Source organism: Cherax quadricarinatus, chromosome 17 (assembly GCF_038502225.1).
Source record: "Cherax quadricarinatus isolate ZL_2023a chromosome 17, ASM3850222v1, whole genome shotgun sequence".
NCBI classification, from domain to species: Eukaryota; Metazoa; Arthropoda; class Malacostraca; order Decapoda; family Parastacidae; genus Cherax; species Cherax quadricarinatus.
Window position 1 is genome coordinate 15,579,789 of NC_091308.1, and position 24,524 is coordinate 15,604,312.

General features: G+C 39.2%; 1 protein-coding gene across 1 annotated transcript; it reads right to left on the minus strand.

The window, feature by feature from the left end:
* Positions 1–1,291: 1,291 nt before the first annotated feature.
* eca (transmembrane p24 trafficking protein eclair) lies at positions 1,292–24,161 on the minus strand. Its single transcript, XM_053773283.2, has 5 exons — positions 23,962–24,161; positions 21,881–21,996; positions 13,914–14,018; positions 6,766–6,912; positions 1,292–2,060 (listed from the first exon to the last, which is right to left on the minus strand). The coding sequence occupies exons 1-5, from the start codon at positions 24,095–24,097 to the stop codon at positions 1,911–1,913; spliced, it is 654 nt and encodes a 217-aa protein (XP_053629258.1). The 5' UTR covers positions 24,098–24,161; the 3' UTR covers positions 1,292–1,910.
* Positions 24,162–24,524: the final 363 nt, after the last annotated feature.

The following is a 24,524-nucleotide window of genomic DNA, read 5'->3' on the forward strand; positions in this document are numbered from 1 at the left end:
ATCCAATTCCCTAGATCAAGAGCTCCTCACCAACATCAAGGAACCTCCCTTGAAGGGACCAGGTTGGAAGAGAGATCCGAATGCATGCCAGGTATGTAAGAGGTGCTGCAGGAAATTATTATTATAATCAAAAAGAAGCGCTAAGCCACTAGGACTATACAGCGTGCTGCAGGAAAGAACCCAGGAGGAAGTAAGTCCTGAGTATGGGTCTCCTTACAATTTTTTTTTTTTTATTAAGAGGGGAAAAAATAAAAAAAGAGAATGTGGAGGGATAGCTCCCAGGAGGAATGAGAGGAATTGTATATCCCCCTCTGTGCCCAAGAGGGCATAGAGGGAGATATATAGTGCAGTTGCAAAATGGAACCCATTCTATACCCTACCCTTCATGCCAGTAAATCAACAATCCAGGATAGCAACCTCACATCCGCTGAGCCACCTCAGTGGACAAAAGAGAAGGCAGCTGGAAATCTGCCACAAGGCAAATCTCTATTGGCCACCACCTCCCGGAACCAAGAGGCAGCCTCCAGAGATACACTCAGCACCTGGAGGACACCCTTAGACATCCCTCCACTGGAACTCCAGAAGGGGAATCTTGACATCTCCAAATGATCCAGATTCCACAGCTAACACCATCAAGGAACTCAACAGAATAGGATGGATAGTGACACCCTTTCCCCAACCTACGAGCTAGAATTTCAGAGGGGAAGACCCTATAGGCCACATGCAGGAAAGGAAAGAGCCGAGGGATGGGAAAAAGACAGGGAAGGGGAAAGAGTGGGGAAGCAATTAGGTTCAGTTGGAGGAAGAATACTGAAGGGTCCAATTCCTCAGACCAAAAGCCTCTTCACTGTGCCATCAAGCCCTTCCCCCTCCTCCTTAAAGAGGCCCCTGTATCATATCTCATACAGCACTGTATGACTTGTGGGTTCAGCGCCTTAGTTTTGATTATAATAATCATTTCTCATGAACCTCTTATAATAAATAATGTAACCATAGCACCATACAAGTTTTCTTACACAGATTTATTAACTCTATGAATGATCAGTTATCAAACATTATTTTAGTATTAATGAGAAAGCACTAAATCTGTAAAGGTTATACAGCATTTGGGGAATGGAAGTTAATTGGGTATGATCTGAGAAAGAGAATAATAATCAAATTAAGTGCTAAACCAAGTTAGAGGACGGTTCCAATTCCTTGGATTAAGGCTCCTTCCTTGAAAAGGACAGGTTTTATATAATAAAGTTAAGCAATAAACTCATAAGGGTCAGATGGTTTTAAAAACAATACAAATAATAAAAACTTTATTTATCATCACATGGTTTAACAGACAGATTTGTGATATTTACACATCAAAACTATAAAACATTTAGCACTATTACTATTGTCTAAAATATTCCTGAAAAGCTAACTTAATATCAAGATTCATTATACCATTATAACAGCTTCAGTGAGATTATCATCTCCAATCATTTTCAAAATTTTAAAATTAATTTACTGTGATGAAGGTTCAAATTTGTTTCAATAGCAAAGTTCTTTTCCATGCTTAAGAATACCACAAATTCAAAAGATTTTAAGCAAATTTTACACGAGTATATTTTATTGCACATTCTTGGCTAATGAAATCTGAGATTTCTTAATTAAAAGAAATCGCGAATAGTGTTAGCTTCGAGACATCGTCCAAAATAACTGAATAAGTTGTTAAAAGAAAGTCTACCCAGATTGCCACTTCCACAATTTTACAACCTCAGCTTTACAAATGCACTTTCGTACTATACTATAATCATAAATATTCATTCTATGGCTTGTCTAAACATAGAAAATATTAAAGAATTACTTCGCTATTTCAAAATGCAATTTCTAAGATGTACACGATTTAGTGTCGAACCCCTTATAAATGTGCACTTTGACTATACAAGTTTCTTGGCTTCAAAGAAGCTCTTCAAATGGCGCATTTGCCAAAAGCCCATACCAAGTAGAATGCACACTTGTCCAATGGACCACCACAAGACTCTCTGATTGGTGCTCTCCGATGTTTGGCGGAAACGTTCTTCGCGGTACTGAAAAAAGAAAGCATAAAAAGAGTGCAAGAGTAAAATTTAAATCAAAGTTAGTGCAACAGATTAGTTTCTGTTCATAGTCAGTCTCCATCAAAGGTGGGACTTTCAGCAAGGGCTTCAGTGTGTTGGGCAATCGAGACATCTGAAGTGACTCCTGCAAGCCTGCTGATGAACAGGGCAATTTATTATATGGTGGACTGACATTTTGTGTAGTGGTGATGAGCTCTTCAAACGGCACACATGTCAAAAGTTCATACCAAGTAGGCTACACACGTCCAATGGACTAGCACAAGACTAATTGGTGCTCTCTGATGTTTCACGGAAAAGTTCGTCACGGTACTGAAAATAGGAAGGCATTTTTACAGCAAAACATATATCAACATAATAAAGGCAAGTGCCTTTATTATATAGATACATAATACCCCTGTGGAAAATAGGGAGGTCATTAACAGCTAACCGAATGGCTTGAGTTTGCGTGTTCACTGCCCTAAATATCAATGTGTCCAGGGACCCAGCAAGAAATGACTTCATGCCCACTAGAAATGTGATATAACCAAAACTATATATGAAGGATGATAACATGACAGATGAATTTCTGAATAGCCTAAAGTGGATTTTGGGAGTCTGAAACACCTATGAATGATGAGGTAGACATGGACACAATGTGTATGACAGCAATGAGAACTGCATAGGCTGATTCTAGTATATGACCTTGGATTATTCTATCAGGTGTATATCTGACACCACTGGGGGATATTCAGAACCATCAGTGTGCACTACCATAGCATAGTAAGTGTGAAATTGTAGATAACTGAGTTTTGGTACATGGAGGAAGGAAGGAGTAAATCATGAGAACTTCCCTTGGAGAGGGGAAAAAGTGAAATGCAGGGTAAACTTAAAGGGTAGGTAAATCAAGGAAAGCCAGTAGTGTGTGACTAAGGAGAGGACAGAAACATAATAAATGGAGGCAGCAACTGAACAAATTATATTATATTATCACACTGGCCGATTCCCACCAAGGCAGGGTGGCCCGAAAAAGAAAAACTTTCACCAACATTCACTCCATCACTGTCTTGCCAGAAGGGTGCTTTACACTACAGTTTTTAAACTGCAACATTAACACCCCTCCTGAACAAATTAGTCATACTAATATTAGTTACCATTTTATATGTGGAAGGATCACAAAGCTTAAGGAAGTGCATAAAATAACAGTCAATGAGCATTACATCGATCTTGCAAAGACGGAGTGCCTGCTACATAGGTTCTTGACTGGGGAAGAGCAAAAAGTCATGAGAGACAAATGCAACCCTTCATGATGAATGGGATGAAGGTTATGGCTGAAAGAAGGAACAGAAGGGCCTGATTATCAGCACCCCCTCCCCATGAAAAAATTTTATCAGCACCTCCTCCCCATGAAAAATTAGCAAGTGTTATAACCCCTTTATTGTCCAAATCCCCAAAATTAATATTGCTCTTAGTGTCCAGTTTAAAAAAAAAAAGTTGAAATGGTAGAGAATCTTTTACTGAAAGTACTGACACTAAAAGTACAAAATTTGATGGAAAACTTATGGGATTACACAGGTGCAAAGTTAGCTGCCTCACCACAAATTATGCATCAGCAATTCTGGTGACTTAAAGTCCTATACTGGGCAAATTCAATGTTCCATTCAAGAAAATTCTTAGCTATTTCACTAGTATGCCTTTCATTCTATCAACTGAGCATTTTATTACAAGTGCACAGAAATCAGTAATTTGGCCATTTTTCCCTGTCTATTAATCACATCTCTAGGCCTCTCCTATATTGCATTTGTCTTTCATGTTGAATTCATAATCTCACGAAAACAGAAGATTTACTCTAATTTTTGGAAAACAAAATATAACCAAGAAATATTGGTCATGGTTTATAGTGTCCAAATAACTGAATCAGATCTATTAAAACCCATAAAACAGACTGGAGGTTGTAGGGACCCTTACCCATCCTCTGGAATATCTGCAAAAATCAAATATTTCTGTTACTTGAGGTCAATTTAAAGCTAATCTCTTTCCTGACCAACCAAAATCACCTTTCAGTACAGCCTCTACTCATTTAGCGACGTAGTCGTTTACCGACGCATTGGACTTACAACGGATTCTTTGACCAGCATGCATACCTAAATAATGTATATTAGAGCTGATTTCTTCTATTCTGTTTATTACAATATACGGTACACTACAGCCTCTCCTCACTTATCGACAGAGTTCCGTTCCTAAGACCTCAGCATTAAACAAATTCATCACTAAGTGAGGAGCATACTATAATGGTAGTGGGTTTGTGTCAATCATCTTTGATATTGTTTTAATGTCACCTCTGCACCATTTATAATATTTCTGGTATAATTTTAAATGTTTATACAGTAGTGTACTGTATATTGAAAAACAGAATAGAGGAAATCAGCTCATTTAGCTCATTTAGGTATAAATTTAGCTCATTTAGGTATAAATACTGATCAGAGAGCCGTGTTCAGTCCGAGGCATCAGTAAACGAGTATGTCGATAAGTGAGGAGAGGCTGTACTGTATAAACATTTAAAAATATACCAGAAATGTTATAAATGGTGCAAAGGTGACATTAAAACAATATCAAAGATAGATGACACAAACCCACTACCATTATAGCGACAAATTCGTTTACCGACGTGGTCTTAGGAATGGAACTCCGTCGTTAAGTGAGGAGAGGCTGTAATATGTCTTCGATTCTATCAAATGATACCAAGAAACAGCCAATAAAACCATCTGAAAAAAACCAGTCACTATTTTAAATCATATACACTCTTGTTCTTCCCATTACGCCTACATGGAGCAGGATTTCTTTTTATATGGTGCACACAAGTGGCACAGACCCATTCTCTCATATCTAGTCCAAAATTTACGACTCAACTTTTAAGAGTATGCTGAGCTCATGGCATAAAACTACATCTGAGACCCTGGTGTCAGTGACGTAGTTCTAAGTGATGGACAGCGAAAGGGTTCAAATACATATAAAATTTATTACACTTTAATATTTTAGTGAAAATTGAGCATTTCATAAAACACACTAAATTAAGATTCAATGTTGAAATGAAAATTAACTTCCAGATAATCAGCATGCATACTGGTCAGAGAGCCCATCATAAGTCCGAGTTACTGGTAAATGAGCATGTATGTCACTAAGTGAGGAGAGGCTGTACAGTGGACCCCCGCATACCGTTGGCATCACATAACGATTAATCCGCATACCGCTTGCTTTAATCGCAAAAATTTTGCCTCGCATACCGCTTAAAAACCCGCTCACCGCTGTTCGTCCGAGACGCGTCCAATGTGCGCCCTCAGCCAGCCTCACATGTGCCGCCCGTGCCATTGTTTACCAGCCAGCCTCCGCGGTAACATCCAAGCGTACAATCGGAACATTTCGTATTATTACATTGTTTTCGGTGCTTTATCTGGAAAATAAGTGACCATGGGCCCCAAGAAAGCTTCTAGTGCCAACCCTACAGCAATAAGGGTGAGAATTACAATAGAGATGAAGAAAAAGATCATTGATAAGTATGAAAGTGGAGTGCGTGTCTCTGAGCTGGCCAGGTTGTATAATAAACCCCAATCAACCATCGCTACTATTGGTGGTACAGCTGCTGCTGCTGCTGCACTGTCAGCTGCTGCTGCTGCTGTAGCATCGTCTGCTGCTGCTGTAGCATTGTCTGCTGCTGCTGTAGCACTGTCTGCTGCTGCTGTAGCATCGTCTGCTGCTGCTGTAGCATCGTCTGCTGCTGCTGTAGCATCGTCTGCTGCTGCTGTAGCACTGTTGTTGGTGTGGCTTATTGAGAATATACCAAGAAACAATTAACCCCAGAGGATTTGCCACCCAGGATAACCCAAAAAAGTCAGTGTCATCGAAGACTGTCTAACTTATTTCCATTGGGGTCCTTAATCTTGTCTCCCAGGATGCAACCCACACCAGTCGACTAACACCCAGGTGAACAGGGAAAAATGCCTGGAACTAGTGCTCATATTGGTGAATTTAAAGCCAGCAAAGGTTGGTTTGAGAGATTTAAGAATTGTAGTGACATACACAGTGTGATAAGGCATGTTCTGGAAGAAAATACCAAACAGGACCTACAGTACTCAGGAGGAAAAGGCACTCCCAGGACACAGTGTCTCATCAGTCATTGCTGCATCTTCAATAAAGGTAAGTGTCATTTATTCTTCATTTAGTAGACTAGTACATGCACAATATATACTGTGCATGTACTACTCTACTATTGTGCATGTATCCTTCTCTTTGTGTGTAGGAAAATGTATATTTCATGTGGTAAAAATTTTTTTTTCATACTTTTGGGTGTCTTGCACGGATTAATTTGATTTCCATTATTTCTTATGGGGAAAATTCATTCGCATACCGATTATTTCGCATACCAATGAGCCCTCTTGCACGGATTAAAATCGGTATGCGGGGGTCCACTGTATTAGGATTAGCCTGCCCGAAATGCCCCAGCATGACAGTGGCTTTCCTTGTACCTAACAAATTATACAATGTAATCACACCTTGTAATCTTTGCAAAGAAATAAATTTTGTCTTTGTCTTTCTCATATACTCTTACACTATTCCCACCTCTCCCTCACACATGCTCATTCCTTCTCCATGTGTCCATATTAATATGTACCTGTACCGCAAAAGTCAACTTTAGCCTTACCCTCTGATAGTTTTGCTCCTTGGAAATCTGGTCTACTTGATCCAGTAACTGTCTTACTCTCAACTGCAACTCTGTCAGCTTCTCCTTTTGTGCCACATTAGCATAGTCAATTGCATGTTCACCCACTTGAATATCGAAGTGTACACGCTGAAATTTAAAAAAAAAAAAAAAAAGTTATCTTAATAATGTACATGCAATTTCTTAATGTTTCTACACATTTTCACAATAAAGGATCAGTGAAATAAGGTGGTAAACTAACAGATGTTGCCAGAAATGTACACTAAACTCTCTCATAACATGGAGAAGTTCCTAAATATCTGCACCTTATGAAAAACAGATTTATGTTAAGGAGAACATACATATGGGGAAAATAGGTTTACATGCCAGACTTCAAAATTTGCCTAGCATTTTTTTAAGTAAAAATTAAGTTTATCTTTCCTTACATTCTAGTTGTTACTGCTTGTTGACAAAGTATGTGGAGAAGACTGATATGGATCTCATCAGCTGAAGTGTATGCACAGTTTTAAGTAGTTGATGGGTGTTATGAAGTGCTTCAGCATTCAGTAATGCATCTCCAGTCTGTTTTACCCTGCAGTACTTTGTACAGCTTTTGATACACTGCACTCGAGCAAAAAGAAGTCCCATTAGGGATCTTCATTGATTTACGTAAAGCTTTTGATACAGTTGACCATGATTTGCTCCACATAAAATTGTCACACTATGGTATATGAGGGCACTCCCTCAACTACCTAAAGTCATACCTTAGCAACAGAAGCCAATATGTGTACACAAATGGAGCAAACTCTTCCACACAGCCAATTACAGTTGGTGTCCCACAGGGAAGTGTCCTTGGCCCTCTTCTCTTTCTCGTTTACATAAACGACCTACCAAATGCATCGCAACTACTCAAACCCACACTATTTGCAGATGACACTACATACGTCTTCTCCCACCAGTCATACTAGCCAATACTGTAAATACCGAATTACAGAAAATATCTACCTGGATGATGATTAACAAACTTACTCTCAATATTGACAAAACCTACTACATTCAGTTTGGGAACAGAACTACAGATGTTCCTCTTAACATAATGATAAATGGATCATCTATCACAAAGCTCACAGAGAGAAAATTCTTAGGAATCCACCTTCATAATAGACTCAAATTTCAAACACATGTAAAACAAATTTCCAAGAAAATCTCCAAGACCGTAGGCATACTACTGAAGATACGGTACTACGTTCCACAGTCAGTCCTCCTGGCCCTATATCAATCACTCATTTACCCCTATCTCACCAATGGAATTTGTGCATGGGGCTCAACAACAATAAATCATCTCAGACCATTAATTACCCAACAAAAGGCTGCAGTCAGAATGATAACAAATTCCCACTCCAGGCAGCATACTCCACCAAAATTCAAGTCTAAACTTACTCACTGTACAAAACATCCATACTTATTATTATGTCTACTACATACATAGAACAATAAACTCAGATATAAACCCTCCCTTCAAACTTCTCCTTACAACCCCAACAGAACACATGACCATAACACAAGGCACAGATCACTCTTTGATGTTCCCCGTGTCCATCTCACACTATGTAAAAACTCAATTCACATAAAAGGCCCAAAAATCTGGAATTCATTACCTGTGAATATAAAAGAAATACTGTCTGCTTATCAATTCAAGACTCTTCTTAAATACCACTTACTCAACAACAACTAAATAAATACTGAATAACTGAATCTCATAAATGTATAACCTGTGACCCTATCAAACTATTTTTTTTTAATTACATTACCCAATAGAATACCCCATTCTCTTGAATGCACAGTAACTCATCTAATGACCATATGACCTGTTTCTGCACTACAAATCATTGATTTTACTCGTTCTGATTTGATTATATTATACATTGTTATGCTACAAATTTGTACAAATTTAATGCTTCTTATTTGAAATACTCAATTGTACTTCATGTTGTAATGTGTTTACTGTAGTTTTTACCACTGAATATATCATTGCTTAGTTAACCCTTTGAGGGTCGACAGGCCCTCTCCAAGACTTGTTCTCAGGGTCGGCCAAATTAAAAAAAAAAAAATTTTTTCTTATGAAAAGATGGAGAATCTTTTCTCGATCATAATGACACCAAAAGTATGAAATTTGATGGAAAACTTATGGAATTATGCTCACGCAAAGTTAACGGTCTCGATGATGTTTACGCATCGGCGATTTTGCCCACTTTGAGCCCTATTTTCGCCCAATTCCAGTGTACTAGTCGACAAAAATCATAACTATTTCTCTAGAACTCCATTTTTTCTATTGAATGAGTACAAGAAACCACCCATTTACTGATTTCAACTATCCAATACAGTGGTCAGAATTTAGCAATTTTGCCAATTTCACACAAATTTCGAAAGATGCCAATTTCCAAATAGGGTCCAGAATAAACAAGACATTCCTGGTACTAAAATAACATTTTCTCTGTTCGTTAGTCACATCCCCAGGCCCCTCTTATATTTCTTTGGCTTTCCACTTTCAATTTTTATTCTTACAAAAAATAGAAGATTTACTGTTATGCAGACTGCTGCATTAGTGTAGAAATGGTATAAATAATATCAGTGCGCTTGTGAAAGAATATTAGATTCACCAGTTGACATGTATTGGACGCTTGGCATGATTTGTTTACTTTTGAACTTTGGTAAAAATCGAACATTTCTGCTACTTTGAGCTCAATTTCAAGGTACTTTTCATTGTAAAACCAGTCAAAATCATCTCAATTTCTGTAATATGTCTTCCATTCTATAAAATGAGACCAAGAAAACTAGAATACAACAATAAATACCATATGAAAATACAGTGCAAAGTTGCCGTTTTATTTCAAAAACATGGTCAAAGTTTTTTTTTCTCATTATGCACTGTGTGCTGCAGGATTTTTTTTATACTGCGCACACTGACCACATAGACCCATTCTTTCATATGTATGCCTACCAGCTTTCTCCCACTAGATTTGAGGGCGCTAGAATTTAGGCGTACTAGTACGTCAAAAACCCTGGGTCGTAAGCCGTACTAGTATGGCTGAAACCCTCAAAGGGTTAATCTTAAGTTATTTTTAAGCCTGCCCACAATGCTCTGCATACAAGGGGCTTTAGGCATGTACACCCAATCACTATTTCTTTGTACACCTATGTATCATGTCCAAATAAAAAATAAGTAAATAAATTGCACTGCCCAGAATCCTTTTTCAGTGAAAAGGTCTGCAATTTGCCAGTAACATTAAACTGTTCAAGTAACCTGTAGTGTTAACTGTTTATCTTTCAAGTTTTTCATCCTCTTCTACCTGCCTCTCCTAATTGGGAAGTGAAGTCCTCCAGCATTTCTCTAATTTGTACTGTAGGTGGTTCTTCATCCTCTTCTAACAAGTCATCTCTGTTTTTTCCAGGGCCACAATTTCCTTAGCCTTACTCCTTACTAAGGGTAAACTAAAAAAAAAATCACCACAGAATGCCACACTCGACCCCTTTACGGTTGTTTCGGTGGCTGTTTTATTTTATCTAAAATGCCCTAGAACATTTTGGTTATTCAACACTAAACTTTGTTATGATTATCAAATTTACACTATCAATACTAACTTTCTACTGTTGTGACCAACTCACTCAGTGCATAAATCATTATCACAGTAAAAGTGAAACTATTCAAAATATATTTTTTACAATTTGTAATCCATATCTATAAATCGTTCCATGACATTAGCCTGGAGTGCAAGCAAATTTAGACAAGTGGAAAAAAAATTCCCACCATTTAACCCTTTCAGGGTCCAAGGCCCAAATCTGGAGTCACACACCAGTGTCCAAGAATTTTCAAAAAAAAAAAATTGTTATTTTTTCTTATGAAATCGTAGAGAATCTTTTTGTGAAGGTAATAAAACAAAAAGTACGAAATTTGGTGGAAAATTGACGAAATTATACTCTCGTGAATTTTGATGTGTCAGCGATATTTACGAATCGGCGATTTTGCCGACTTTGACTCCCATTTTAGGCCAATTACATTATTCCAATCAACCAAATTCTTAGCTATTTCACTAGTATTACTTCTATTCTATCAATTGAGCACAAGAAATCGCCAAATCAACTGTTTCAACTACAAAATAAAGTGATCGGAAATTGTTAATTTGGCCAATTTAAGACAAAGTTCAAAATATTCCAATTTCAAAATAGGGTCCAGAATGAACAATGTAGGCATTCCTGGCACTAAACTAACATTTCCTCTGTTCATTAGTTATGTTTTGAGGCTTTACAAATAAATTCCATTTTGATTTTTTATTCACATAATGAATTTTTATTCACACCAAAAAATAGAAGATTTACTGTTATGCAATACTGTAATAATTGTATAAATATCATCACCATATTTGTGAATGTATATTAGACCCACCAGCTGACGTGTATTAGACGTGTGAGGTCGTTTGTTTACTCTTGAATATCGGCAAAAATTTAACATTTCCGCTACTTTGAGCTCAGTTTCAAGCCATTTCCAATGCTAAAACCAATCAAAATCATCTCTATTTCTGTAATATGTCTTCCATTCTATCAAATGAGACCAAGAAATCGCAAATACAACTATAAAAAACATACGAAAAAACACTGCAAAGTTGCTGTTTTAATCGAAAAATCATGATTTCATTTTTTTTCTCTCATTATACACAGTGTGCTGCAGGATCTGTTTTATGTGGTGCACACATACCACATAGATGTATTCTCTCATATCTAGGCCCAAATGTACCACTCACAGTTTATCAGAGTGAGCTGAGCTCATGGCGTAGATCTACGGTTTGGACCCTGAACGTAAAGCCGTAGATCTACGGGACGGACCCTGAAAGGGTTAAGCTAAAAGATGAAAGAATGATTGATTCTGCTGCCAAAGGAGCTGTTTGTTGTGCACCCCAAAGCTATATGCAAGAGCATATAGATACGCAAAAGGCCTAGGAACTAGGCCCCAACAGGGTTTACAGGAATACGTCTGCATTTATATCTACAGTTCACTTATCTGCTTCAAGCAAATTTAGGAAATTTACTTAACCTCTTAACTATCCAAACGTTGATCTACATTCTTACTGCTAGTGCTCGAAATGTAGACTGACATTATATTTTTCCTACCTCCAAATTTGGTATAAAATGCCTGAGAGGCTTGTCAGTATAGAACAGGTCTTAACACTCAACTGAGCGCCAGCTAGAGCAAACAGCATGGCAAACCCCAGGGAGTCACTTATGCCATGTCATATTAACAATCCCCTTTTAACCCTTTGACTTTCTTGGTCATATAAATGCGTCTTACGAACAAGTGTTTTTGACGTATTAATACACCAAAATTCAAGCAGGTTCAAATCAAGCGGGAGAAAGCTGGTAGGCCCACATGTGAGAGAATGGGTCTGTGTGCACAGTATAAAAAAAAAATCCTGCAGCACGCAGTGCATGAGAAAAAGAAAACTCCGACCATGTTTTTAGATTAAAATGCCGAATCTGAGGTGTATTTTCGTACAGCATTTATGGCTGTATTCTCGCTATCTTGGTTTCATGTGATAGAATGGAAGACATTTTACAGAAGTAGAGATGATTTTGATTGGTTTCATGAAGAAAAGGACCTTGAAATTGAGCTCAAAGTAGTGGAAATGTTCAATTTTTGCAGGTGTTCAAGAGTAAACAAATGACATCACCGCCCAATACGTGTCCAACTATCCATTCTAATAAGCAGTCATGAACGGGTTGACATTATTTATACAATTACAATAATGCAGTAGTCTGCATAACAGAAAGCATGAGTAATGTAAGAGGGGCCTGGAGACATGACTAACGAACAGAGAAAATGTTATTTTAGTGCCAGGAATGTCTGTAATGTTTATTCTGGACCCTATTTTGAAATTGGCATCTTTTTTAATTTGCACAAAATTGGCCAAATTGCCAATTTCTGACCACTTTATTGGGTAGTTGAAATCAGTAAATGGGCGGTTTCTTGTACTCAATCAATAGAACAAATGGAGTTCTAAAGAAATAGCTGAGTTTGGTCAACTGGAGTAATGGAATTGGCTGAAAATAGGGTTCAAAGTGGGTGGAATCGCCAATGCATATATATCTCCGAGATCGCTAACTTTGCGAGTCTAATTACATAAATTTTCCATTATACAGTGGACCCCCGGTTAACGAACTTTTTTCATTCCAGTAGTATGTTCAGGTGCCAGTACTGACCGAATTTTTTCCCATAAGGAATATTGTGAAGTAGATTAGTCCATTTCAGACCCCCAAACATACACGTACAAACGCACTTACATAAATACACTTACATAATTGGTCGCATTTGGAGGTGATCGTTAAGTGGGGGTCCACTGTATTTCGTACTCGTGGTGTCATTACCATCAGGAAAAAATTCTCTATCATTTCGTGAGAAAAAATATACTATACATTTTTTTAATATTTTGGCAACACTGAGAGACACTTTAGGATTTGGGGTCACGACAGTCAAAGGGTTAAGAGGAAAATGTTGACCCCGAGTATAGTGGGGTGCGAGATGGATGTGGCCACAAGTGGTTGAGAAAATATCAAAAGCCTAGAGAATAACCCATGTGCAACATTTGTGCCACATCCTTTCATTTCTGAAACCACTGGTAGTCTCATCCTCTCAGAACCTTCTATAATCCATGCCCTAAGTAAAGAGAAATGATTCTGTAACGTGTAATACGTGTTCGGCAAGCTGGGTGGCTAGCTCCATCTCTCTGTCTACCTGTCTGTCCCAGAGCTGCTCATAAACCAGATGGCACAAGCATGAAAAAAAGTGATATGCAGGTAAACAGGACATATAATCACATGAATATTAATGAAAACAACTAAAGGAAAATGACTACAATTAACTAGTTTATGTACAGTACTCTACACCTAGTTTATAAAATACCAACTACTAAAAATTGTGGATATTTTACTACCACATTTGTAAAATATTACAATTCCAAAATGTTGGGTATTAATGAATGTCTTTACACTTATAATTGCTCCAATTTATATCCTTGATGGCATAGTGCATTCCCATCCAAGAAAAGTGGGAAATGGGGCAAAGTCAAAATTTCATTAACCATCTTATAAACATTACCTACCAGCTGTGATCCTGAGAACCATTTGGTCGAGTTAGAGTACAAACAAATTACATGCTCTCCTGGAGTGTGTGAGGTAAATGTAAATCGGCCTTCACTGCTGTACACCTGGAATGATAATAAATATTAGAAAATGACTTTGTAACAGATACTACATATACAGTAGGTCTCCACTTATACGGCAGGTTAGGTTCCAGGCTACTGCCGGAAAGCAGACTTCGCCAGAAAGCAGAATGCCATTTTTTTCCACTTATAAATGCATATAAATGCCATATAACAAGTTTACACTAACATATATTAAGTTAGCAATAGAACTTAGGCATTAAAAAACAATAAAAAGTAAAATACACACACAGTACACTCATTATTTACCTCAAAATATTCGTAGTCTTAATGTAGGGAAAAAGGTGAGTAGCATTATTTGTCTCAGTGCTGGTGGAAATGATATTGGGAAGGGTAGGAGAGAAGAGCTGCTAGGTAAGTACAGGTCAGCTATAGATTTCATTAAGTCTAAGGGAGGGGTCCCAATCATATGTAGCATCTTGCCTAGAAGGGGAGTAGGAAGTGAATGGTTGTCTAGGGCAATTGGTGTAAATTGCTGGCTAGACAGATACTGCAAGGAACTTGCAATCCCATTCATTGACAACTGGAACAACTTTTATGGCAAACATGATATGTATGCAAGGGATGGGGTACATCTCTCTGGGGCTGGGGTGGTAGCACTTGCAAACTCAATTGAGAAGGCCATTGGTGAAATGCCTATGATTTTAAACTGACAGAAGATAGAGGTATGGGTGTGTGTGGGAAACAAGCAGGTTGCAACACTAGGGTTGGAAACAGTAAATGTATAAAAGGCATTCAGCATGAAGTTATAAATAAAGACAATAGATCAGGTCAGCAAACAAAGGGGGACAGCAGAGGACAGCAAGGGACTAGCTCCCTTAAGGTTTACTATACTAATATCAGGAGTGTAAGAAATAAGATAGATGAGCTAAGATTAATTGCAAGTGCAGGAAACATAGATATTATTGCTATAACAGAGACCTGGCTCAATCTGAAAGATAGAGAGATGCCCTCTGAATGTCATATACAAGGCTATAAATTATTCTACACTGACAGGGTCAACAGGAAGGGTGGTGGAGTAGCGATGTATGACAGAGACAATTTAAATTGTTGTGTTAGACAAGATATAAAAGTAGAAGCGTCAGCCACTGAATCTGTTTGGTTACAGCTTCTCGAGGGCTGAGAAAAACTAATTTTGGGTGTGATTTACAGGGCCCCAAATCTTGATAGGGAGTGCAGTAAACTTCTATGGGACGAAATTCGTAAGGCATCTACATACGAAAATGTTGTGCTAATGGGAGATTTCAACTATAGACAGATTGACTGGAGCAATTTGACAGGAAATTTAGAGTCAGGTGACTTTCTTGATACGATCCAGGATTGTTTTTTAAAACAGTTTGTGACAGAGCCAACTAGGGGAAATAACCTCCTTGACTTGGTTCTTGCCAGTAGGGAAACACTAATTAATAATCTTGAGGTTAATGATGAGCTTGGGGAAAGTGATCACAAATCACTCAGTTTTAATATATCATGGAATTCCCCTAATAATGGCAATCAAGTCTCCGTCCCTGACTTTCGCTTGGCTGATTTCATAAGACTGAAAAATTACTTAGGTGGGCTGAACTGGAATGACCTGACTAAGGGTCAGGTAGGTGGTGATGGTTGCCGATATGATGCTTTCCAGGGCATAGTTCTAGCTGCTCAGTCAAATTATGTTCCAAATAGGGAAATCAGATCAAACAAAAATGATCCTAAATGGATGAACAATAGATTAAAATATCTGACTGGTCAAAAGAGAGGCATATACATGTATAGGCAAATCAAAAGAGGAGAGGGGCAATTAAGAAATTGATATATTCAGTTAAAGAGAGAAATAAAAAAGGGAATTAGAAAAGCAAAAAGAGATTATGAGGTTAAAGTTGCAAGAGAATCGAAGACTAACCCAAAAAGATTCTTTCAGGTATACAGAAGTAAGATCAGGGACAAGATAGGCCCACTCAAAAGTTCCTTGGGTCAGCTCACTGACAGTGATAAGGAAATGTGTAGAATTTTTAACACATACTTCCTCTCAGTTTTTACACAGGAGGATACCAGCGATATTCCAGAAATGATAAATTATGTAGAACAGGACCATAATAAACTGTGCATGATTAGAGTCACAAGTGACATGGTCCTTAGGCAAATAGATAAATTAAAACCTAACAAATCCCCAGGCCCTGATGAACTGTATGCAAGGGTTCTAAAGGAATGTAAAGAGGAGCTTAGCAAATCTTTGGCTAATCTTTTCAACATATCACTACAAACTGGCATGGTGCCAGATAAGTGGAAAATGACAAATGTGATACCTATTTTTAAAGCAGGTGACAGGTCCTTAGCTTCGAACTATAGACCAATAAGCCTAACCTCCATAGTGGGAAAATTTATGGAATCAATAATTGCCGAGGCAGTTCGTAGCCACCTTGAAAAGCATAAATTAATCAACGAATCTCAGCATGGTTTTACAAAGGGGCGTTCCTGCCTTACGAATTTATTAACTTTTTTCACTAAGGTGTTTGAGGAGGTAGATCATGGTAATGAATATGATATTGTGTATATGGACTTAAGGCTTTTGACAGGGTCCCACATTAGAGACTATTGAGGAAAATTAAGGCACATGGAATAAGAGGAGAAATTTTTTCCTGGATAGAGGCATGGTTGACAAATAGGCAGCAGAGAGTTTGCATAAATGGGGAGAAATCAGAGTGGGGAAGCGTCACGAGCGGTGTTCCACAGGGGTCAGTGTTGGGCCCCCTGCTGTTCACAATCTACATAAACGACATAGATGAGGGCATAAAGAGCGACATCGGCAAGTTTGCCGATGACACCAAAATAGGCCGTCGAATTCATTCTGACGAGGGCATTCGAGCACTCCAGGAAGATTTGAATAGACTGATGCAGTGGTCGGAGAAGTGGCAGTTGCAGTTTAATATAGACAAATGCAAAGTTCTAAATGTTGGACAGGACAATAACCATGCCACATATAAACTAAATAATGTAAATCTTAATATTACGGATTGCGAAAAAGATTTAGGAGTTCTGGTTAGCAGTAATCTGAAACCAAGACAACAGTGCACAAGTGTTCGCAATAAAGCTAATAGAATCCTTGGCTTTATATCAAGAAGCATAAATAATAGGAGTCCTCAGGTTGTTCTTCAACTCTATACATCCTTGGTTAGGCCTCATTTAGATTATGCTGCACAGTTTTGGTCACCGTATTACAGAATGGATATAAATGCTCTGGAAAATGTTCAAAGGAGGATGACAAAGTTGATCCCATGTATCAGAAACCTTCCCTATGAGGATAGACTAAGGGCCCTGAATCTGCACTCTCTAGAAAGACTAAGAATTAGGGGGGATATGATTGAGGTGTATAAATGGAAGACAGGAATAAATAAAGGGGATGCAAATAGTGTGCTGAAAATATCTAGCCTAGACAGGACTCGCAGCAATGGTTTTAAGTTGGAAAAATTCAGATTCAGGAAGAATATAGGAAAGTACTGGTTTGGTAATAGAGTTGTGGATGAGTGGAACAAACTCCCAAGTACAGTTATAGAGGCCAGAACGTTGTGTAGCTTTAAAAATAGGTTGGATAAATACATGAGTGGATGTGGGTGGGTTTGAGTTGGACCTGATAGCTTGTGCTACCAGGTCGGTTGCCGTGTTCCTCCCTTAAGTCAATGTGACCTGACCTGACTAGGTTGGGTGCATTGGCTTAAGCCAGTAGGAGACTTGGACCTGCCTCGCATGGGCCAGTAGGCCTTCTGCAGTGTTCCTTCGTTCTTATGTTCTTATGTTCTTATACTGAAGCTTGTATATCAGTGGTAGAATATAACGAAAAGTATGTTAATTGGACACTATTCGGTTTATGGTATTTTGGTCACCGTATTATAGAATGGATATAAATGCTTTGGAAAACATACAAAGGAGGATGAAAAAAGATGATCCCATGTATCAGAAATCTTCCCTATGAGGATAGACTGAAGGCCCTGAATCTACACTCTCTAGAAAGACGTAGAATTAGGGAGGATATGATTGAGGTGTATAAATGGAAGACAGGAATAAATAAAGGGGATGTAAATAACGTGCTGAAAATATCTAGCCTAGACAGGACTCGCAGCAATGGTTTTAAGTTGGAAAAATTCAGATTCAGGAAGGATATAGGAAAGCACTGGTTTGGTAATAGAGTTGTGGATGAGTGGAACAAACTCCCGAGCACATTTATTGAGGCTAAAACGCTGTGTAGTTTTAAAAATAGGCTAGATAAATAAATGAGTGGGTGTGAGTTGGACCTGACTAGCTTGTGCTACTAGGTCAGTTGTCGTGTTCCTTCCTTAAGTGAACGTGACCTGCCCTGACTAGGTTGGGGCATTGGCTTAAGCCGGGAGGAGACTTGGACCTGCCTCGCATGGGCCAGTAGGCCTGCTGCAGTGTTCCTTCTTTCTTATGTTCTTATGTTCTTATTTACTATAAGAAGTTAGGTGTGGTAGCCCTCCTGGCCACCCCCACCCACACATAATATACGACGATGCTTAGTGATAAAATGCATATACAGTACACTCATTACTTACATTAAAATATTTGTAGTCTTAATGTAGGGTGAAAGGTGAAAAGCATTTATCTGTAGAAAGTGGTGTGGTAGGTAGGGTAGTGTAGGGAAGCCAGCCTGGCCACCCCACCCACTATGTAAACAAACAGACAATGCATTTGGTTATGGTTCATAAACATTCATACAAACACCTTACATTGTGTACAAGTTGTCTCCACAGTGGTACATTAAAATAAATAAAGACCAACACTTCCATTCTCATGTAATTTTTAGAAGGAATGATGCTCTGACAAATTATTATTATTATTACAAATGATTATTATTACAAGTAATTATTGCAAGTTATTATTATTATAATCATAATAAAAAAGGAGCACTAAACCCACAAGGGTTGTGAATTGCTATATATAGAGTGAAGGCATACAAAAGGAATATCTATCTGCAGTTATCCCCCAGTGTTTGACTAGAGAAAACGTAATTCTTCCGACACTTCTACAGAGCCGCTTTGTAAACAAATCTCATATTTATGTCAATTTTAATTCTGTGGGTGCATGTCTAATGTTTATATGTTATGTAACATGTTTCTTATATAATTTTCAAGAAAATATCATAGATGGATTAATGAAAATGTCTTTATTAACATAAAATAAGACATTTAATGTGCCCAAGAGAGATTATTACATAGTATGTACATGTACAGTATTACTATGGCATCATGAGTAGAGACACTCTTAGTGATTTTAATGTGTACCTACATGCCAGCACAGTGCGTAAGTATATTTAGGTACAGGTACACAAACATAATTATCAGAATACATATAAAATATGCAATAACTTTAAAACACTTGAAATTTTGGAAAGCTTCCAGGCATAATAGATGTGCTCACGAAGAATGTAAACAAACCGGGTGGGGCGAGCCGTATTTGAAAGACCACTTGCCGTATAGCAAATTTTGGTCATGATTTGAAATTGCCGTATTAGTGGAACACTAAGGCGAAACACCGTAAAATGGAGCCCTACTGTATTATGATGATTAATATACCAGTAAAACCTCAATTTAAAAGACTAATGGGATGGGAAAGGGTTGGGAAAGTGATTACAATATGTGAAATCTTAAGGACTATTAAGAGAGCAGGTAAGTACCTACTGCTTAAATTAACCCTTTTGATGTCACAACACCTAAAATTTACCTTTAAACTGCTGGGGCTGGCACTGGTGTCGCATCAACTAGTGCTGCAGGTATGGCAACTCAATGGAGTTTGGTCATATGATCTCCTATGTCCCTTGGCAGTAGCCTTAATGACACTACCAGACAACATGCATCAATGAATAAACTGACTCAAGATGAACACTCATTAACACTTTTATTTGTATGATCATCAAATCAAAGTTAGCATCACTGTAATCACAACGGGTGTGATAAATTATCAATAATGGCATCTATAGGAATCAGTGGATGTTGGCTATTTATTATTATATCTGTAGCAGCAAAAATTCTGGTATCTTCCCATCCCTAATTACTACTACTCAAATATGTGCCCAAACCATTTGGTCTTGTGGCTGCACTGATGCCTGCAGTACATGGTTAGGGGTCACTTGGACCTACAGAACTATTCCCAGCATTTTCCTGTCGCTTTCAGTCACTGTTTCAAAACAGTAAAAGTCTTTCAGATTTCATATCCTCATTGTTGGAGCTATCAGCAATGATTAAGACACTTAATTCACCTGGAAGTGAGAATTGTGTAGGTGCAAGCATAATCAGCAATTCTGTATTTGCACAGCATTCCCATTTTGCATTGCAGCAACCCCTATTTTTTGTAAGCTGCACACAAAGACCACACAGACCCATTTCCTCATGCCGAAGCCTCCCAGGCCTTTTGCTCCAAATATAAAGTTGCTAAAATTTACACAATACAAGCATACCTCACTGATATGGTGGGTTAGGCTCTAGACTGCTATACCTTTGATATACCTTTGAAGAGTTTCGAGAGTTTAACTACTCTCGGAGCCTGGCCATGGGCCGTAAAGCAAATCACAGCCTTGTTTTCCACATGTTTACATTATTATTTATTAAATGTGCAATAACACTAGTCCTAAAAAAAAACGTGTAAACGTAAAAAATAATAAAGAAAATTTTAAAATTGCCAAAAACCATCTGAAGAGCAAGGCAAGTGCCAAAAATAATAAACATGAATATAAATGTCTATCCTGGCAGTAGTCATATGTTTGTCTCAAAGATTAAGCCATGCAGGTGCAAGTACAAGCTGAAACCACGAAACCACAAACTGCTCATTAAGCCTTTAGATTTTAGGTACATCTTGCTACTTCTACTTACACTTATGTCACACTACACGTACATGTACACATTTATGTATACACAGTCATCAATGTTTTCTTCGATTTTAACTTAATAGTTCTTGTTCTTATTGCTTTTCCTTTCATATCCATAGGGAAGTGGAATAAGAATCTTTCCTCCGTAAGCCATGAGTGTTGTAAAAGTCAACTAAAATGCCGAGAACAATGGGATAGTAACCCCTTTTCCTGTATAGCTTACTAAAAAGAAAAAAAGAATATATACATATATTCTAAACTGTCGTATCTGAGTGCCTCTGCAAAGACAGTGATTATGTTTGAGTGAGGTGAAAGTGTTGAATGATGATGAAACTATTGTTCTTTTTGGGGATTTTCTTTCTTTCTGGGTCACCCTGCCTCGGTGGGAGACTACCGACGTGTTAAAAAAAAATTGTAAAGAGCCATATTAGTGAAGCACTCTAAAACAAGGACCGTATTAATGAAGTATACCTGTAGTTGTGGAGGCAAATTCAACATGCACCTTTTGGAGAAGATATGATAAGGCCCAAGAGGCCAGAAAACATTGATACATTTCAAAGTACAGTAGCTTACAAGGTAGGGACAGGAGTAGAGTCTGAACCCTCATAAACACAACTCGGCAAATACAACTCTTCAAAGACACGTGTTCACACACATTTGAAAATGAAAATGAAAATGTCTATTTCCTTGCAAAGCTTACAATGTGTGGTTTACATATTATAAAATATTAATTACAAAGAAGGCCACTAGCATGCCTAGGCATTTTGGGCAGACTAATCCTAATTCTTAATCAATACTGACACAGGTTATGAAGCAGTACATTTTAATATATTTACATATAATAAAAAAAGTAAGAAAAATCAGCCATACACACACAGTTACAAAAATACGGGTTTGATTAACTGATTAAATATTAATTCTAGTACTACTACTGCTGCTGCTAATTTTATAAGTAATAGAAAGAAAGAACAGAATTTAAAAAAGAACTCACTCTAGATAGAAGAACTTTGTCATCTGGGTCCCTAATTTCCACATGCATACCAAGTCCTGGAGAAGATGGCATGAAACCTCCTGTGCGTGGATCATACAACTGTAGTTTATAATTGCCTGGTAAAATAAAAAAAAATTATTTTGCATATGCCCCAAAATGGTTGGACATTTTCATGGTATATTACAGTGGAAATAGCAGCTAGTGTTATTTTAAGAGATGCCATGAAAATGTGCATACCTGCCTGAAATTCAGCATGGCTATAATTTTGGGAGGTCTAATGCACAACACAAGTAGGGTTAATCTTCGCAATTTTTTTTTTTTTTTTACCATTTTCACCCAACCCCACACTTCTGTCTTTAGATAGGCTGGGTACCAGAGCTGCTCATACAGGACCAAGTGGGGTCCCCAGACCAGTGACAGGACCGGGTGGGGGTCCCCGGACCAGTGACAGGACCGGGTGGGGGTCCCCGGACCAGTGACAGGACCGGGTGGGGGTCCCCGGACCAGTGACAGGACCGGGTGGGGGTCCCCGGACCAGTGACAGGACCAGATGTGGTCCCTGGACCAGTGACAGGACCAGATGTGGTCCCCAGACCAGTGACAGGACCAGATGTGGTCCCCAGACCAGTGACAGGACCAGATGTGGTCCCCAGACCAGTGACAGGGCCAGGTGTGGTCCCCAGACCAGTGACCGGACCAGGTGTGGTCCCCAGACCAGTGACCGGACCAGGTGTGGTCCCCAGGCAAGTGACCGGACCAGGTGTGGTCCCCAGACCAGTGACAGGACAAGTGTGGTCCCCAGACCAGTGACACAACCAGGTGTGGTCCCCAGACCAGTGACAGGACCAGGTGTGGTCCCCAGACCAGTGACAGGACCAGGTGTGGTCCCCAGACCAGTGACAGGACCAGGTGTGGTCCCCAGACCAGTGACAGGACCAGGTGTGGTCCCCAGACCAGTGACAGGACCAGGTGTGGTCCCCAGACCAGTGACAGGACCAGGTGTGGTCCCCAGACCAGTGACAGGACCAGGTGTGGTCCCCAGACCAGTGACAGGACCAGGTGTGGTCCCCAGACCAGTGACAGGACCAGGTGTGGTCCCCAGACCAGTGACAGGACCAGGTGTGGTCCCCAGACCAGTGACAGGACCAGGTGTGGTCCCCAGACCAGTGACAGGACCAGGTGTGGTCCCCAGACCAGTGACAGGACCAGGTGTGGTCCCCAGACCAGTGACAGGACCAGGTGTGGTCCCCAGACCAGTGACAGGACCAGGTGTGGTCCCCAGACCAGTGACAGGACCAGGTGTGGTCCCCAGACCAGTGACAGGACCAGGTGTGGTCCCCAGACCAGTGACAGGACCAGGTGTGGTCCCCAGACCAGTGACAGGACCAGGTGTGGTCCCCAGACCAGTGACAGGACCAGGTGTGGTCCCCAGACCAGTGACAGGACCAGGTGTGGTCCCCAGACCAGTGACAGGACCAGGTGTGGTCCCCAGACCAGTGACAGGACCAGGTGTGGTCCCCAGACCAGTGACAGGACCAGGTGTGGTCCCCAGACCAGTGACAGGACCAGGTGTGGTCCCCAGACCAGTGACAGGACCAGGTGTGGTCCCCAGACCAGTGACAGGACCAGGTGTGGTCCCCAGACCAGTGACAGGACCAGGTGTGGTCCCCAGACCAGTGACAGGACCAGGTGTGGTCCCCAGACCAGTGACAGGACCAGGTGTGGTCCCCAGATCAGTGACAGGACCAGATGTGGTCCCGAGACGAGTATTACATTCATGGAGAGCTAAACCGGTAGGGATTATACAGCGCCTGGGGAAGTGGGAGGCATTCAGGTTCGATCCAAGGAAGGGGAGCACAGGTCCAATTCTTTAAGTAAAGATCCCGTCCCCAGCACCCAGGAACCTGCCTGGAGGTGCTCTACATCACTAACTTTACATCCTTCTACTTAACATATTGTCGGTAATTCTAGCATTATTATTATTATTATAATCAAAAAGAAGCGCTAAGCCACAAGGACTATACAGCAGGTAATTCTAGCAATATTAATACACAGCTTTAAGACTGTCATGTCACACTCACCTGTCACCATCGTTTCGTCCGGAATTTCTTCAATAAAGCATTTTCTTTCAGTTTCCCCAATGTGAAAATACAAAGAGTTAGCAAAGGTACAAAATATGGCCAATAAGAGGAATATATAGGTATATTTGTTGATCATGTTGATGTTTTGACTGCTGTTGTCTGGCCGCCACCTGACTCACTCAACACTCAAACAACAACTATAATCCCGACTCTACTCCCAAAAATTATTTTATCTATAAAATCAGAAATAAAACATTTTGGGTTTAAAGTACTATATTTTTTACCTTAATTTGAAAGCGTGTAATTATTAGAATATACAGTACATATATATAATACACAATAAAGTGTCTCATAGGACTTTCTCCTGGCAATAGACTCAGTAATGAAGCTGACGTGGACAACTCTCGTAGGATCAAATACTTTAAACTTACTCCTAAATTAACTAGAGTGTAACATATTCCACACTTTACTCAAAATAGTAAACCTTATAGATATACCTCTCAAAACTACACAACAATTATTTCATTAAATTAAATTAAATTATAAAATATTGTTAAGTACAA

What these genes read in the sequence shown, in the direction of transcription:
- eca (XM_053773283.2), bottom strand. Translation starts at nt 24,097, where the DNA reads ATGATCAACAAATATACCTATATATTCCTCTTATTGGCCATATTTTGT. An exon ending in GGACGAAACGATGGTGACAG is followed by an intron (nt 21,997 to 23,961) that starts GTGAGTGTGACA and finishes TTATTTTACCAG; the next exon opens with GCAATTATAAACTACAGTTG. An exon ending in ACAAAGTTCTTCTATCTAGA is followed by an intron (nt 14,019 to 21,880) that starts GTGAGTTCTTTT and finishes TTATCATTCCAG; the next exon opens with GTGTACAGCAGTGAAGGCCG.